Raw genomic sequence first — 18,496 nt, 5'->3', positions numbered from 1 at the left:
ATAACATATAAGAAAATATCTTTTAATAATATAAACTTTTTTTAAAAGAGGTAAGATACAAAAATTGTTATCAAATATTTATTATTCATAATAATTAATTGTCATATATACGTTAATCATATTAGGTAATTCCGTAGCTTTTATTTAAGGAAATTGCGAGAATATATTTTTGTACACTAATAATCAATTTAATAGTTAGTTTACTAAAAAGTATAACATATGTTAAGATGGATCAACCTATTTTTCTAAAAATTAATTATGAATTTCATTCTCATGGTGACACGTGACTACAAAAAAATGTTGAACTCTTTCTCAATTAATATATAAGGGATTTCGGTTGGTTTAAGTGTTAACCCAAATCAATATAATCGGATGGCCAAAATAGTAACCGAATTATAATAACTATATTTATGATGTTCCAAATATTTTTATATTATTTTGTTGGACCATTTCAAACTTAAAAGACAACTTAATCAATAGATAAAAAATATAACTCTAAATTGATATAATAGTTTTAAGGTTTCCGCTGTTACATGATACACACTCATGATGAGGATGATAAGACTTTCCACTATGTTGTTAAGATTCTAGATACACATAATACTAGTCGAGAAAACACACTCATGATGGTTCAACGGTGTCCTCTCAGGCAGATCGATAAAGCAGGAAGCTGAGCACTTCTTTACTGATTTTTTTGTACAAAATAATCCTCTGGATTATATTGGTGAAACAGTTGTGTACTGAGACCTCATTGACTTTAGATGCTTTGACTCTGAATGCAGATTATTGCAACAAGAGGTTACAACTGAGGAGGATCGGAAGGTTCTATTTGGTGAACAAATAACTAGGACAAGATGGGCATCTATTTGATTTTCAAAACGACATGTTCAGTTGTTGGTAAAGATTTCACAATAGCAATACAATATTTCTTCCGGGAAAGTGTTTCTTCCGATGATGACAGAAAAACAAAAAGTATTTCTTCCGAAAGAATGCTATGCGTAAAAGGATAATATTATTGTTTACTGGTATACTCTTGTTCATTAAATATTGGGACGATCCAAACTACCAATGAAGTTATATTCTCACCATCTTGCATTGCAAGCTTCCTATTTGTCAGGAAGAGAGCATAGCTCCATAACATAGCTCGCCAAGTCGGTTGCAGCACCAGAACCAGGACCAAAAAGTCAAGCCTTCTTCTCCATGCTTCTCTTGGTATATGTGTCCAATCTAACTTCAATCTTAGGAGATTTGTCAAGAAGAGAGCTTAGCTCACTTACATAGCTTGCCAAGTCAGTTGTGGAAGTAACAGAAGCAAGACTAGAGTCAGACCCTTCTTCTCCACTCTTGTCATCCACCTGCTTTGTAGTCAGAGTGCCATAAAACACTTTCATTGCAGCTTCAGTTGAGAGAGCATGCACAGAATCGTGTAATTTATGAAACTTGTCTTTATTTTCTTGTTCATCGATCAGCTTTTCTCTGAGCTCATCTGGGAGGAAAGCTATCGCACTTCAAAAACAGAATAAGTATTAGATATGCTTCATAGCTGGGATAAAAGCTAATCTATTAATTACCTGGAAACACCTCTAACAATACCAAACTTGTAGCCAGCAAGGACTGATTCCATGTATCCAACGTTATAACCTTCCTGCGCTTTAGCTTCTTGCCCAGCACTAATCCCATCACGGTATCCAACCTATGACATCGAATCAGCAAAAAATCAAATCACATTTCTTTAGTAAATAAAGGCAAAAACAAATTCAATTTAGAGAAAATATTACCGTGTGAAATTTCTCACATATCTTCTCCGCCTCCTTGTTCATTGAGTAAGCTTCACTTGGTTCATCATTTGAACTTCCAAAGAAGGATCCGTCTAAACCCTCAAGATTGTGATCGTCATTACCTAAACGAACGGACATTAAGTTAATGCCTGCCTGCTCTAATCATATCATGAAATTTACTTAGCTCACAAAAGAATCCAAAAAAAGAGGATCCAGCTAAGAACACAGCAAGACAACAAAGAATTCATGAGCAGATGGGTTTCAGAAACATGACACACTTTATTGTATACCGTGAGAGTGAAAAAAACTCTACAAAGAATTCATTAATCAATAGGGTTTCAAACTGAACATAAATGCCTTGGCGTCAACTTAGTACCATCACCTATGTGAAACTGCAGCACATGTTTGATATAAGAAGATAAACTGATCATTTACAGGCTGCTTTTAGCAATTCTATGATCATCTGAGCATATCTAGCACAACAATACTGTAATATATCCATGTATTGTTCACACTATGATTTTGAAGTTTTCGGAACACAAAAGCATCTTCATCCGTAGACCCGGATGGCAGGAACAACATTGGCAAACAAAATCTAATGTGATCAGTATAATTAACAATACCTATAACTGAGCATAGGTTGCAAGGAGAACATTATTAGCAAACAAAAAGTGCATGTGTAAACTAGAACAGATGGCAGGAACTGAGAAGACACCGACTTCATCAAGTGTGTGACAGGATCACGTCAAAATCAAAACAAACATGAGGATATGAATCATCCAGTTTCTCAGTGAGGCCACACTGAAATCTTACTAAACTATGACAACATATATTTTAGCCATAGGATCACAAAAAAAAAAGCATTGTCAGGTACAGGCAAGAGACAAGACCTCAAGCTACTTCAATTGCATATAACATATATGTGAAGGTAAGATTCTCACCAGGTTTCGAAAGCTGCAAACCTTCTCCGTAAAGCTCTTTGGCGAAATTAGACTTGTCATCTGTGTAATCGTAACAAACAAAACACATAGCTTTTATTCAAAATCATAAAAAAGGTAATTATTATTTTTTATCACAACCTTCAGACGGCTCCATCCGTTCTACAGCGAAGTTTGACCCAAAAGACGTCAGAGAACGGAGAGACTTCGACGGCCACTACTAGTTTAGAGATTTTAGGACTTTTTCACTTTACTTTTTTCTACCCTTCACCCAACCCAGTTGCCTATGTCTTATGATGACTATGAGGCTCAAACCCAGTAGTTTTGTTTTCAGCTAAATTAATTTGGATTTAAAAACTGTGGGCTTATAATTTAATTCTCTACCATTTTCAATTAGGTAAAAATCAATCTCAACATCCAAACTTTTCAATTCAGAATGAAAAATATAGATTTCGATACAGATGTTGCCTTAAAAAAATGATATGGATACATAATAAATAAATTTCATCTAAAATTTGTTATATATAAAAAAAAGGGGAATAAATCATTGATCTAGGGATGTTGTTTGTTATGTTATCATAATAAGGGAGGAAAAGAGGTTTTGATTAAATCAATATTGTTAGCTCTTCCGACCTATGTCATGTCTAGCTTTTTACTTCTTTTGGAGATATGTGAAAATCTGGCAAGTGCCATTGCACAATTTTGGTGGAGTTCGAATCCTCCGAAAAAAGGAATTCATTGGGCAAAATGGGGAAAAATGTGTAGAGAGGAGGGAGGAATTGGTTTTCATATGATCCATGAATTTAATCTAGCTCTTCTGGCTAAACAGCTTTGGCGTCTTATTCAATTTCCGGATTCTCTAGTGGCGAGAGTTCTTCGGGAAAGATATTACCGTCTGAGTTCGCCGATGCGAATTGGCACAACAGATACCCCATCGTATGTATGGACGAGTATTATTGCCGCGAGGAAGCTATTACTTCTGGACATCAGAAGCAAAGTGCATTCATGGTATGGAATTAATGTGTGGGAGGATCCTTAGATCTCTTCGACGCCAGCTAGACCGACCCGTGCCCGGGCCCCAACAGTAAACCCAAAGATGACCGTAAACAGTCTTATCAATCCTGTTTCAAAGAAACTTGAGGAGTAGGGAGACAACTTTACACTCTGAACTGGAAGCGCTACATTGGGTAATGGAGAGTATGATACAACACTCGACCTGTCAGAGGTTTAGGACGGACTGCAAGGATCTGATTGCAATGATAGAACAACCACAAGCTTGGCCCAACTTCTCAACTGAGCTAGAAATTATTCAAACTCTTCGATTGTGTTTTTCGGACTTCAAGATCAGGTACTTCCATGGACGCAGAATGAAATTGTAGATTCGTTAGCTAGAAATGCACGTTCTTTTCATAGATCTTTATGTTTTATTGGTTGTTCTATTCCGGTCTGGCTTCTCAGACCACCTCAAGTTTGAGTAATAGAATAGCCGTTTGCCGCAAAAAAAAACAGTTTTTTTTAAACCGTTTTAAATACCCAACCATAATATTAATTAACCTCGAAAGATAAGGATTTTGTATTCCTCAAAATTTTCAAAAATATTCTTAGTTCATATTCGAATATATTCTTATTCAGATTTATATATTATACAATCAACTATCCAAAAGTGTTTTTTTGGTTAATATAGACATACAAGGAAATATATGCTTAAAGGTTTAACTGTAATTAGAGTTTCTCAATATCCTAGTCATACAAATCTGTATATAAAGTTGTACTTTACACTTCTAATGAATCAAATCATTAAACCTATATGATATCAGAGCCACCATACCTAAAAATCATACTCTTTTTTTTTGCCTCCTCTAAACAACACTCAAAATAGCTTCATCCCCTATATAAACCAAAGAGACCATCATCATCATCATTAACAAAATATTTTTGAGCGTCAACATGACTAATGTGACGAAACTCACTAGCACACACAATTTGATGTGGAGCAGACAAGTCCATGTGTTGTTTGATGCCTATGATCTCACCGGCTACATAGATGACTCTCTCGAAGTTCCTTCAGCAACTGATATTGTACCTGCAGTGAATCAAGAATATTCACATTGAAACAAACAAGAAAAACTTGTATTCAGTGCTCTCCTTTGATCCATTTCAACGACCATCCAACCACTGCTCTCACCAGCCACAACTGCGTACCGAATCTGGAAAACACTGGCGGCTATGTATGCTTAACCCACATGTGGTCACATCAAACAACTGAGAGAACATGTTAAAGACTGGAAAAAGATAAATAAGACTTTTGATGTGTATATGCAGGGACTCATCACAAGGTTTGACCAACTCACGATTTTTGGTAAGCCTTACAATACTGAAGATCAAGTGGAGTTTGTCATTGATGGTATTCCTGAAGACTACAAAAATGTGGCTGATCAAATTGAGAATAAAGACAACTCATTCTCTCACAAAGATTCATGAGAGGCTGCTCAACCATGAAGCAAAACTATAATCCGCTCTCTACAACAAACGATCCATCCTATCTCAGAAAACATAGCCACACATCGAGGTTCCAACACCAACAACAACTAGCGCGGCTCCAACCCCAACAACATGAAGTTTACAAACCGAAACAACAACAACAAGAACAACAATTGGCAGCAAAACAACAATCAACATGATACATATCAGCCTTGTCCATACCTCGGGAGATGGCAACTATGTGGAACTCAAGGTCATAGTGCCCGCAGGTGTACTCAAGCTCAGAAAAACCGCAACGTTTATGATGTATGCTGTCCATTTACACCTTCGCAGCCAAGAGAAAATGTGGCTATGGCACTTCAGTTCACGGCCAACAACTGGTTATTGGACAGCAAGGCAACTAACCACATCACAAGTGATATCGCAAATATGTCTCTCCATCAGCCATATTCTGGAAACGATGAAGTACTCATAAGAGATGGGTCTAGTCTCGCGATCTCGCACACTGGTTCTTCCTTAATACCTTCAAAACTTCGACCTTTATATATAACCAATATTCTCTGTGTTCCCAAAATCAATAAAAACTTAATATATATGTTACCATTTATCATTTATGTAACTCTAACCAAATGTCTGTGGAAATTTTCCCTGCTCATTTTCAGGTGAAATATCTCGGCACGGGGGTACAATTACTCCAAGGACGCTAAAAACGAGCTCTTCAAGTGGTCAGTGACCCCATCCACCATCCATTCTCTTTTCCCTTCACCCTCACAAAAAACCAGCAGTACGCAATGGCATGCCCACTTAGGACATTCATCTTATTCTATTTTAATTTATATTATTTCTCAGTTTCACTTACCTTTGTCATCTTCTACTCAGAAACATTTGTCTTGCACCCACTGTCCTATTAATAAGAGTCATAAACTGTATTTCTCACGATCTTCTATAACCTCATCTCGTCCTTTTCAAATCATATTCTCTGATGTCTGGAGCTCTCCTATAACCTCGATTGAAAACCATAAATACTGCCTAGTTCTTGTTGACCATAACACCGAATATACTTGGATGTACCCACTCACCATAAAATCCCAAGTATGCGAGGTGTTCATTGCCTACAAAATCTAGTGGATAAACTATTTCAAACTGAAATCACGACACTCTATTCCGTTAATGGTGGTAAATTTCTAGCACTGATAATCGTTGTTAAAAGTTTAGATAAAAATCTTTTATTCAATCTTGGGTTACGTTACCGTGAGCATATATGACTTCTCTTCTATTATTTGATTGAAATGTGTATGTCAATATAGCCTTTATTAGTCAAGTAAACCCGATGATGTAGTTGTTTATTAGTCCCTAGGTTTGTAATGATGATAGCTTAAGAATATTTACGACACCAAAATTTTGTGACACTGTTAAGAAATAATAGAATATTATAGTTTCTTAAATTGGTTCCTATAATTTATGTGTATCATTTCTACAAAAAATTTAAATTATTTGATTACAGAAATATATTCAGAACTTCCTAAAGTATATCGAAAATATTTAGGAAGCATATATTGTTTAATATTAATAATAAAATCTAATAATCAATTCCTATAAATGCAAGCACGACTATCAAACTAAACTCACCAGTTTTTCAAGTAAAATTTTAAAGCAAAAATAATGTAACCCATTAATTAAATAATTTATTTGCACATTGTGCAGCCTTTCAAATCATGATGGATATAGTCACATCATTTATTAAATTAGTGGGTTTCTTCATGAAAAGTTTTGATACTCATTTAAAACCTTTCTATTAATTTTAAATCATTTTCTTTAAGCATAAGAGAAAACTATAGTGAAATCTCTTGGGGCTGATTTCAAATCTTATGTGATTGCCTTAGGTTATGTATTGGTTCAACGTGTGTAATCATATGAATAATAGTCCATGGTTCAAACCGGTATTATAACATTGAATATAGCAATACATCAATAGTAACTTAAGGAAATCTTTTTATTCAAATAAAGAATTTGATTATAGTAGGTAAAATATGATGTTGAATATATTTAAATATTCATTTTTTTTAAATCACAAAGGTTATAATAAGTATAATTTACATTTAAGCTTTCATCTTCATAATTATTTTAAGGTTAGAATACAAAATATATTCTTCAAAACGATAATCAGAGACGTCTTTATCAAAAAAATTAATTATCTGATGCTTTCTCACCTGATATAGAAAATTCTGAGGACATTCATAATCTAAAAACGAACTTCATCGACAAGTTCATGTTAAATCCTCTTATTTATAGGCTAACCTATATATATTTTATCATTTCCAACCCTTATAGATTCAGTCTTCTAAAGCAGCAATTCATTATACTTTTCATAATCTATTATTATATTTTGTTACTAGAATATACAATTACAGATTGATAGAACGGAACTTTAGTTAGCATAATAAATTTAGCTTAAACATATGGTTTTTGATTTTATGGGTGGGCCTGCATTTTTGTTGTTTTGAAGCCAATGTTTCACTACTATATTGGCCCATTGCCATATCACTGGTGAGACAAATTGAAAAATTAAATTACTCGAGATTTGATATATCAGATTAATTAACGTTGTATTAATACAAATATATGATATAAACATAATATGATTCTTCATGAATTGTGATATCATATTCTACGGGATATAATGGGTGCCATGCAAAATTTATAATAAAACACGTAATATAGAATAATATAAACATCTCTTCATGAGTAATCATAGAAATGTAAACATCAAACTAAGTTGATAGTGAATCTGATACAAACGTCTGAATACTACATATAGTTTATGAATTATTTATTGCATACATATATATGATATAACTTTAAGCATCAATCTATAATTAAAAGTAAATAATATTTAGAAGACCACAGATGTTGAATCATAAAAGTAAATAACATTCGTCTTATCAGAATTAGATATGAAAAATTGGAGGTTGAGCAAAAACCACAAAACCTTTTTAGGTTTGCGTTTCTGGCCTTTGAACTACATTGAACAATGAGCTAAGATATTTGGTTATTTGGCAATGTTCATGAAAGGTTATGATCACAGACTCAGGACAATGTGCTAAATTAAAATTTGATCTAACATGAATTTAATTGCTATGTTATGATAACTCCGTTTGTAATAATTTTAAATATTTTACTTTGTGGAAGTGACACTACAAGAAAACAAAAGATTTACGAGGGCGGTTTTCCCCGTGATTTCGTCGAAAAAGAAGGTTTACGAGGAATTAGCGAGAAAACCCGTTTCGTCGTTATATGTTTGTCGTAACGCATATTTCCTCGCTAATTCGTCGTAACGTAGCGAGGAAATGATTTCGTCGTAAAAACAAAGAATAATGATTCGTCGTAAATGTTGGGGTCAAAAACAGTCATAATGGAATTAACACCCGAAAACCCTCAAAAATCGTATGTCCGAAAAGATAGTAAAAGAAAAAAAAAAATTTCGTAAAAAATAACCAATACGAAGTTTTTACTAAGAAGTATCCTTGAAAGCTCAAAGTGGACAACTCAAGCTCGGTCATTGCGAAACTACCGCACATGCACGCTATCCGGTTGCTACATAGCAACCAAGTCCGAGCCAAAGCTCGGTCGCTACGTAGCGACCGAGCGTCCGTCTCGCTCGGTCGCTACGTAGCGACCGAGCGTCCGTCCCGCTCAGTCGCTACGTAGCGACCGAGCGTCCGTTCCGCTCGGTCGCTACGTAGCGACCGACCGAGCGTCTGTTCCATAGCGACCGAGCTCTTCCGAAATGTCGATACGACACCAGTCCATGCATTCTCGTCAAACCTTCGATGCTACCTCCCGAAGACCGTAGCGAGCTCGGTTCATGTTTTCCGCTATTCTAAATCATCAATCAAACTTTACGGATTAAAACCGCGGAAAGTTCGTTCTTTATCAAAAAAAATCGCTGTAAACGCTTCGAGTCGGAAGACGGTCCAAAGGGACCTAAAACACGATTCGAGGCTCATCCTACGATTTCTTAACCAAAAGCCCGTAAACCGCAGCACGGTTGACGCTTGGCGCGCAAGGAAAGATAAATGTCAAGTTTCCGCGGATAAACACGAAATTTTGAGGATAATTACGAAGATCGGAAAAAATGGAATATCTCCATTTTATGCTATGACGGCTTAAAGGCAGAAGAGTAAAAGCGTAAACCGACCTTGGAGAGAGTATATAAGGAGTCCTAGGCGAGAGGCATGAGGAGAGACTTTTTCAGAGCAAACTTAGCACTTAGAGCAGTTTAGGCAATTTTCCGTTTTTGTTATTTCGAGCTGCGACTCAATTAGGTTTGGCCGTCTTAGGGTTGCTAGAACTAGGAATCTCGCCGACAGCTCTCGAGCCCAGGCTTATACCTTGTTGTAAACGCTCATACGCAGATTCAGAATAAGATCTACTTTGCTCTCTTTTCGATTTCTTATTTTTATTGTTGTTATTCTCGTGTTCTGATTGCTTGACGTGTGGTATTAGCAGATATCCGGGTCCTCTGGGAAATTAGGGTTTTCCTAGTTTCCTTATTTAAACGGAAATCGACAGTGCGAATTTCGGTTCCCACAGTAAAGACCACGTAAAGCTTCCACGTAAGGACGTCGCTAAGTTTCGTCGTAAATACCTCGAAATGAGTTTCTCGTAAAACACACGTAAATAACTGGAAAGTAAATCTTCGTAAAGTACACGTAAATAACTTGAAATGTTTCCTCGTAAAGAACACATTTAGTTTTCCACGTTATTTCCTTGTAAAGCTTTCCTCGTAAAGCACTCGTTAAACTTCCACGTAAAGAAGTCGCAATGTTAGCTACGAATTTACTTCGTTTCATTATTTTACAGGAATATAAAAATATAATTAAAAAATAATTAAAATTATTTAATTATTTAATAAAATTAAAATTCTTAAAAAATCAAAACCAAAAATTTTCTATATAAATAAGTTTTAAATTTATAATACAATAACCGAATAAAAAAGAACTAAGAGTCGTTCATCGCCCTGTAGAATTCATCACTCCTCCTTGCTACATCCGCCTCGACATGTGTGTCGGATGATGACTCGCCTGGAATAGGATTTTGCTGTCGCATGTTCCTCAACAAGGTCTCCCATTTCGGATTTGTGGCCGCTACAACGTCCAAGAAGCCCTCGAGTCCACCCACACGAGCTGTGAACGCAGATTGTGTAGAGGTCAACTCGTGACGCAGCTCAGTAGACTCTCTACGCAGCTCCTCGGACTCTCTACGCAGCTGAGAGACTTCATCATCCCGTCACTGACCATAAGACGATGTCGCTCTCGGAACATCGTTGACAGAACCAATCCCCAACGTCCGTCCCTTTTTTTTAGGGACAACCTTAAAAACAAAAAATAAATATTGTTAGTAAAAATTTAAAGTTAAATTAAATGAATAATAAAAAAATAAAAATTTTAGAAAATTTATCTCTTCGTAAATCTTATCCACTTCAAGTGTGGATAAGGTGACGGGTAATCCATCGGTGGACTGCTGGGTCTGCTGGATCTGGCGGTCTTCAACCCGAGCAACCAAGTCGTTGTAGATTTGCTCGGACTTGCCATCTAGAAATTCGCCCGCCTTGTTCTTGTGTGTTGTATTTAATAAAATATTTAATTACCATTTCCAAACGGACACCGGCATGTGGTTTTTGGCCCGTAGTGTGAAGCATCGGCCCGTTCCGTGCTCATTGACCGTGTTACGAGAGTTAGAGCAAGATTGGGCAATTCTAATGGAATCAGGAAGACGCCAATATCAGATGAGGCCATCCCACACTTCCGTGGTGAGCTCAGCGGGGTTGCCACGCTCATACCCCTTCACGATCCAGTCACCCTTCCAGTTGGAGACCGTGTCCAACAAGAGAACTTTCGCCTTCGCGACAAACTTCTTCCTCACCGTATCAGTGATCCCCCATGCCCAATTATATTTTTGCTATTGGAAAAAAATAAATTAATAATTAGTTTTTTAAAAAGAAATATATATATAAATCATGAAGACGGTCTGAATATCGGAACGGGAACTTGTCCATTGCTTTTAGTATGTAACTCGCTTCTTGAGCAAATATCCGGCAAGTCTAACCTCGATTTTATGTTGTCTTTTGTCTTCCCTGGGACATTCAATATTGTATTCATGATGTTCTCAAAGAAATTCTTTTCTATATGCATCACATCGAGGTTGTGGCGCATAAGAAGATCTTTCCAATATGGCAACTCCCAAAATATACTCTTCTTGTGCCAGTTGTGATGAACACCGTAAGAATCAGGCATATTACGAGGGACATGCCAATTACCACCCCAACGAACTGTTTCGTTAGCTCCGTAGTAGTCGATTTGCGCTTCAATTTGTTCTCCAGTTAGATATGGAGGAGGAGTGTCTCTCACAACCCTTTTGTGCCTAAACAAATTCTTGTTTCTTCGGTAAGGATGGCCAATGGAAAGAAATCGACGATGACAATCAAACCAACTTGTCTTCCTACCATTCTTCAGTTGAAACGCATCTGTCGTTCCATTACAATATGGAAAAGCTAATCTCCCATGTGTAGTCCATCCAGACAACATTCCATAGGCAGGAAAGTCACTTATGGTCCACAAAAGCATCGCTCACATCATAAAATTCGTCTTCGTTGAACAGTCATACGTCCTCACCCCTGTTGACCACAAATCCTTCAACTTTTTTATCAGTGGTTGTAGGAAAACATCCATGGACCTTTTTGGATGGTTTGGACCAGGTATTAATATGGTCAAGAATAGCAACTCCCGTTTCATGCACATCTCCGGTGGCAGGTTGTATTGTGACACCCCCGATCGTAGATGACCAGAAATGACACGGTCGATGTTCTTCGATGGTCGATCTGAGGTTCTCAGAATACTTTCGATCGCCTTAGACCAACAATCAAAGAACACCAACGCTCCTATCGGATACCACTCTAGGCTTTTCAACCCGAAAAAGCAATACCTGACAGTTAGTTCGTCCGGACAAGGACTAATATCATATGGAATCCGTACTTAAAAAAACATTATTTATATATCATTCAAAATCATCTTACAAAATTTGTTATAAATTAACCTCGAGGTTTTCGGTCAACAAATCTTATACATAAGATATATCAAAATGACTTTGCAAGGATAATAAAACTACCGCTGGCTAATGCTGTTCCTTCCCGTCCTAGAGTAAGGTCTCCCGCCTATTGGTTACCTGCATCACAAATGAGTCATGAGTAACTAGTTTATTCAGTGAGCCTAGTCCTGCACCTCAACATATATTAATAATATCTTAAGCAATCAACTCCATTTGTATGCAGTGGAAATATATACCATATATGAATATTTATATATAAGGAATATTCTTCCATCATTGTGGATCTAATCATATACCTCACTTCCTATTCCCGTTTCTCATATCATTCATATAATCATATATATATATATACCAGACCCGAGAAACCACAAAGGCTAAACGAGTCTAGCGAGTTAGCATCACCATCATCGCCATCAGATATTCAAAAATTGAACATCTAACGCTGCATGCAGTTACACGGCCTCCAGGGTGCAACCCCATCATCGTGTCTTCGTGACCTTGTTCCATATCGCAGGACCAATTCACGGTAATCATCATTCATACGGGAATATTTTGGAAGACAAGTTTATAATAAGACTTCACATGATTAATACTTCAATACTTAATTATATTTAATACTATACATATGTATTAGTACTTGAGAACAAGTACTAAGGTTTGGAATAAACCTCTATGATCATTCATAAATATTTAATAAGTGTTTACACTAAGTAAACACCTTACCAATTCAATATTGATCAAGAGACAAAGCCTATCAATCATCTACAATCAGTATGTTCAATCAAGAAATATTCATTCACTACTCATCAATCATCTATCTAGACTCACCTTTGATTCTTTGAGATTGGCTAATCAAGACTAGACTCGAGCTCAAGCTAATCACACTCCACTTCTGGTACACTTGTAATTCAAAACAGTCACAATTATCTGACTGATCCGACCACTCTCCTTGATATATGAATTCAAACCAAGTGACTGAGCGGCCACAAGGAGTGCCTGGACCGATCTAGCAAAACTCCACAACCAACTAGACAGAAAACGGTTTTACTTGATGAACCAGTCTTATCCTTCAACTTTACCCGACCACTGACCAGAAACAGAGCAGTTCATAACATGATCTTCAATCCAACAGTTCGGTTCTGAAGAAGATATTTAAATCAGTTCCTAACAGCTCGGTTTACAACAAGGTTAATCAGTTCAGCTAAGGTGTAGTCCAGACCATAACCAGTTCAGTTCAGATTAAATCCAATCAGTTCATAATAGATGAGGTAATCCTATTTCAGCAAACTGATTTATTTATTAATCCGAAATAATTAAATCTGAACCGAAGAAATGCTTAGATAATTGATCAATGACAACAGCTTAACTAAACAACATCTGATGCTGATCAAGAGATGACTGAGACAAGAGACTGAAGCTTACAACAACAACTGGTGGCCAGATGAACTCAGATGATTCTCTTCTTCAAGCGTAGCTCACACCTGGACTTTTTATCTTCCACACAACATCAGACTGAACTAAGGTGATGAAGAAAAATCATCCAAGGAGTTTTCTGAATTTTCTCTGATTTTTCTCAGATTTTTCTCTCAATCTTTCTCACTGATTTTCTCTGAATATTTTCTCTCCTTTCTTGTGGTTATGGACGACCAGAAGAGAGAAGATGGTGTTTTATAACATAAGAAGCTTCAGGTGAGGGTTTCACTCAGCACAAAGCAAGGCTGAGAAAAGACGTGTGGAGAGCAGCTTCAGCACTTCCAACAGCAAGCTGCTGTCCTTTTCCTCCCAAGAAGAAAGCTGCAAGCAGCTGGTGACAATCATGTGACTTAATTAATGAGCATGCAGGCAAGCAAGTAGGTGCAGATCATGTGACCTAATTACTGAGGAAGCAAGTAGGCTAGAAGGTGGAAAGCATGTGACTATTCAGAAATAATTTTCAGAGTTTTGTCGATATTTTTCGGACTGTTTCGACTAAATATTTTTCATCATTCGAATCTCGTCCTGCTCTGAATAAACTCGCCCAACATGAATAAAAATCGACAATAATAATTAACACTCGACCAGAACCATCAAGAGATAGTTTTTCGACCAAAAGACAACCCCGTCGAGATTAATTCACCGTGTCAATTTTTATTTAAATTCTGATCGATCAATCTTCAAACTGATCTTAAAGAATTTTCTCGACCAAAATTATATCTGCTCGTGAGGGTTATTACATGTATGGCGTAAGAAAGACTGGCCACAATGAATATTGTCTCCCTGACATTCTGATTGAACTAAATGCATAATCTGAGATACACATTCCGGCTATTGCTAGCGAAATCCGGATGTACTTTGTTGAAATGTTTCCAGGCTCTTGCATCTGATTGATGATTCATCTCACCATCCGTCTGAGTATGCTCGGCATGCCATCTCATCTTTCCAGCAGTTTGCTCTGATTGATACAATCTTTTCAATCTATCTGTAATTGGTAGGTACCACATCTTTTGGTACGGTACCCTATTACGTCCCCGTCATTGCGGCTTGAATCGTGGCTTCTTGCAGAATCGACATTCTTCTAGCTTCTCATCATCTCCCCAATAGATCATGCAGTTATCGATGCAAACATCTATCATATCCGAAGGCAACCCAAGACTATAACCCAGTTTCTGAATCTCATAATAAGAATCAGCAGACACATTGTCTTCCGGCAAATACTCTTTAAACAATTCCGTCAATTCGTTCATGCAACTTTCAGGTAGATTGTGATCAGTTTTAATATTCATCTTTCTAGCAGCCAACGACAATTTAGAGAGACCTTCTCTACAACCACTGTAAAGTGGTTGATTCGCCGCGTTTAACATTTCGAAAAACTTTTTTGCATCTACATTAGGTTCTTCATCTTCATCATGAGCTACGAATGCATCAGCTACCATATCATGAACCCTATCATAATCTACCATCTCCTCCTGATGGTAACTATGTTCATTTTGCAAATGATGATTAACCGGTTCTTTGTGAAATTTGCTATTACTACTACTAGCTTCATTCTGATCATAATTAAAACTTTCTCCATGTTGAAACCAGATATAGTAATTTGGCGTGAAACCTCTATTTATTAAATGCTGCCAAACATTTTCACGGTTTGCTAATTTCGAATTGTTGCATTTCCGACAAGGACATAACATCTTACCACTTTCTTGGGCGAGCGGTGTTGAATCTGCTTGATGCATAAATGTCTCCAGCCCCGCAAGGTATTCTTTTGTCACTCTCCCGTTAGCATCTCTATGGATATACATCCACTTCCGCAACTCGTAAATAGTTCCGGAGCCAGCCATTTTTTTATCTTTCACGTTTTTTGTTGTTGGTGTGTTTAAAATGATGTTCAAACATCCATATTTATAGGAAATTTCGAATCTGGTAGTTGTAATTTTCCTATGAATTTAAGACAAAAATTAATAGGATGGCCGGAAAAAAAAACGTGAGGCACCTACAAAGTTGGTGGATTCAAAATTTCCTCGTTAAATACACGTAAACTATTTCCTCGTAAAGAACACGCGAAGTTTACGTCGTATTTACGAGGAAAACCTATTTTCTCGTAAAAGCCACGTCACTTTACATCGGCTTTACAACGAAACTGTTTTGTCGTTACTTTACGAGGAAATAACGATGCTTTTATTTTTCCATGTAATTTCCTCGTAAAATCGACGTACTTTTACGATGATTGTTTTTCCTCGTTAATTTTCCTCGTTAAACTTGTGTTTTCTTGTACCGTGAGGCTCCATTTTAAACCCTCTAATATAGATAAAATTAAAATCTAAAATTTTTAGGCTTTTAATAGGATATGATTTTTCAATCTAACATATGTAAATTGAAATCTAAACATTTCCAACCGTCATAAATATAGTCTGCCAAAGTAAATATTCATATACAAATTTGTGTCAAATTTTTATATTTTATATTTTGTATCCAAAATATAGAATTACATATTGATAGAAAGGTATTTTTGTAGTCATTATATCAAAGGAGAATATACATCAACAATACTATCGTATCAAACGAATAAGTAAATTAATACACCATATATTATTCTTAACCTAATTTATAAAGCACACCCTCACAGAAATCTTATATAAACACTATAGAAACGACAGAGGAAGTAGATTTTAAAATATCATTTAATGTGTATTGACAACTTAGAAGATTTAAACTGTAGAGAAACAAAATGGAATGTTCGTGTGACGATTAAAAGTATATGTAAAGAACATATCATGCACCAAGGTCAAACACTTAGTTTGGTGTTGATTGACGAGAAGGTACAATTAATCCTTAACTACTCTGTAACTTATATTTTATCTATGTATATGTAATTTATTGTTCTTTTTATAAGGGTCTTAGAATTCAAGCAAGAGTTGGAAAAAAATTTGTTCGTCGGTACGAACCTCTTCTAATCAAAAGAACTTGCGTGGAGATTGAAGATTTCTTCTGTCTCGTTTCTAAAAAAGTAGATGAAGAACATGATGGTTACGTACCAACTATTATGTTGTTTCAATACATGGAAGGTTAAATATTTACACTCCTTTTTATGTTAATTTGTAACTATTTTAAATGTTTTTTGATATATATTTAACTGTTTTTGCAGTTACAAGAAAATATATCAGTAGAAAGAGGTTGATAAGTCATTTTTAAAGAGGTTGATAAACTAAAAAATAGTTTCACCTATTTTGACAATGTCAAACTAAATGTATTATTTTTAGATAATGTTCTTATTCAACGTTAATGTTAAAAAGGGTTTTGTTTATTCATTTTGTGGGATTTTTTGTAGTTATTATTCCATTCATTTTGTCTTTTATATCAATCTTTAAAAGTAATTGTTTCTCCTTTAGTAAGTATATCACCAAGTAAACCGATATTGTCTGATGAACATGCAAAAGTAAGAACAGTTTCAAATGGCTGAGAAGATCGATTTGAAAATGATACGTCTTTATGAAGAAGAGTATGGCTCAACTCCTAAGAAGGTTTTAAAATACAATTTAAACATGTTCTTTTGAAGAAGAGTATACCATTCCTTTGTCTTTCAATCAACCTTTAAATACTTATAATCTCTACATTAAGAACATTAAAATGTAAATGTAATAAACATATCTAAGGATCATATTTATATAGAATCACAAACAATCTTAATAAGAAGTCCTTCTTTTATTATTCAATCAAAAGCTTTAACCTAAGCTTAATCATTTCACACAATCCGTGAGTTGATTCATTCATCATATGTCTCAATATATAGACATTACACTTTCAATATTTCCTAAACACTTTAGGTTTAACATAAATCAATATTTCCTAATCCTTACAAACTTCCATATCACTCTAGGATTAGGTAGCTTCCATCTCAAGTTACTTTAAGCTTATTCCAAGCTTAAACCAACATTCTCCCCCTTAAGCTTGGTTTCATCTTCACCCACATCTTGCATTCCAATTAAGGTCCTCATTTCCTTGAAACGAATTCGGCTTAAAGACTTCGTAAGGATATCAGCTCTTTGTATACTTCCCGGAACATGCTCAACTTCAATTTGATCATTCTCAACACATTCTCTTATAAAGTGAAACCTTTTATGAATGTGTTTGCTTCTACCATGAAAGACCGGGTTCTTGGTAAGAGAGATTGCAGACTTGTTATAAACCTTTATGATCACCTTCTTGCAAGTATTTCCCACGACTTCACTCATGAGTTCTTGAAGCCATATTGCTTGCTTCGCAGCCTCTGTGGCAGCCATAAACTCAGCCTCACATGATGATAATGCTACAATCTCTTGCTTCTGAGAACACCAAGTTATGGGACTGTCACCGAGATAGAAAATGTGTCCTGTTGTATTTGTGTCGTCATCCTCGTCAACGTTGTGTGAGCTATCGCTAAAACCAACTACCTCTAGTGTTGTTGCTGCTCCAAACCGTAAACCAAGAGAAGTAGTGCCTTTCAAGTATTGTAGCACTTGTTTTAGAGCTGCACCGTGTGATTCTTTAGGGTCTTGCATGTACCTACTGAGCACACCAACATAGAAAGAGAGATCAGGCCGTGTATGCAAGAGGTAGCGAAGACATCCTATACTCCTTCTGTATTCCCTCTCATCGATGCTCTTTTCTTGTGGCGATTTGGATAACTTCACATTCATGTCCATTGGTATATGAACTGGATTACAATCATTCATACCGGTT

General features: G+C 36.1%; 2 protein-coding genes across 3 annotated transcripts in view; both read right to left on the bottom strand.

Annotated features, from left to right (window-relative positions):
• Positions 1-18,496, bottom strand: part of LOC117128145 — a 734,122-nt gene that overhangs the window by 98,399 nt on the left and 617,227 nt on the right. The window lies entirely within an intron of this gene.
• On the bottom strand, positions 866-8,866 carry LOC103840003 (protein yae1). Of its 2 annotated transcripts, XM_009116482.3 has the most exons (5): positions 2,858-8,860; positions 2,720-2,779; positions 1,779-1,900; positions 1,572-1,693; positions 866-1,506 (listed from the first exon to the last, which is right to left on the bottom strand). In XM_009116482.3, exons 1-5 carry the CDS (start codon positions 2,871-2,873, stop codon positions 1,185-1,187), a joined length of 642 nt encoding a protein of 213 aa, XP_009114730.1. In that variant the 5' UTR covers positions 2,874-8,860; the 3' UTR covers positions 866-1,184. The 2 variants fall into 2 exon arrangements, with proteins under 2 accessions (XP_009114730.1, XP_018510041.1); XM_018654525.2 differs by having other exon boundaries at positions 2,720-8,866.

This window comes from Brassica rapa, chromosome A09 (genome assembly GCF_000309985.2).
Source record: "Brassica rapa cultivar Chiifu-401-42 chromosome A09, CAAS_Brap_v3.01, whole genome shotgun sequence".
Classification (NCBI taxonomy): Eukaryota; Viridiplantae; Streptophyta; class Magnoliopsida; order Brassicales; family Brassicaceae; genus Brassica; species Brassica rapa.
The sequence above is the reverse complement of the archived record's forward strand: the minus strand, read 5'-3'. Positions and strand labels throughout refer to the sequence as shown.

Coding starts and splice junctions, on each gene's coding strand:
- LOC103840003 (XM_018654525.2), bottom strand. CDS start 2,807: ATGTGTTTTGTTTGTTACGATTACACAGATGACAAGTCTAATTTCGCC. Junction 1,694..1,778: donor TATGTGAGAAATTTCACACG/GTAATATTTTCT, acceptor TCGATGTCATAG/GTTGGATACCGTGATGGGAT. Junction 1,507..1,571: donor ATTGTTAGAGGTGTTTCCAG/GTAATTAATAGA, acceptor CTGTTTTTGAAG/TGCGATAGCTTTCCTCCCAG.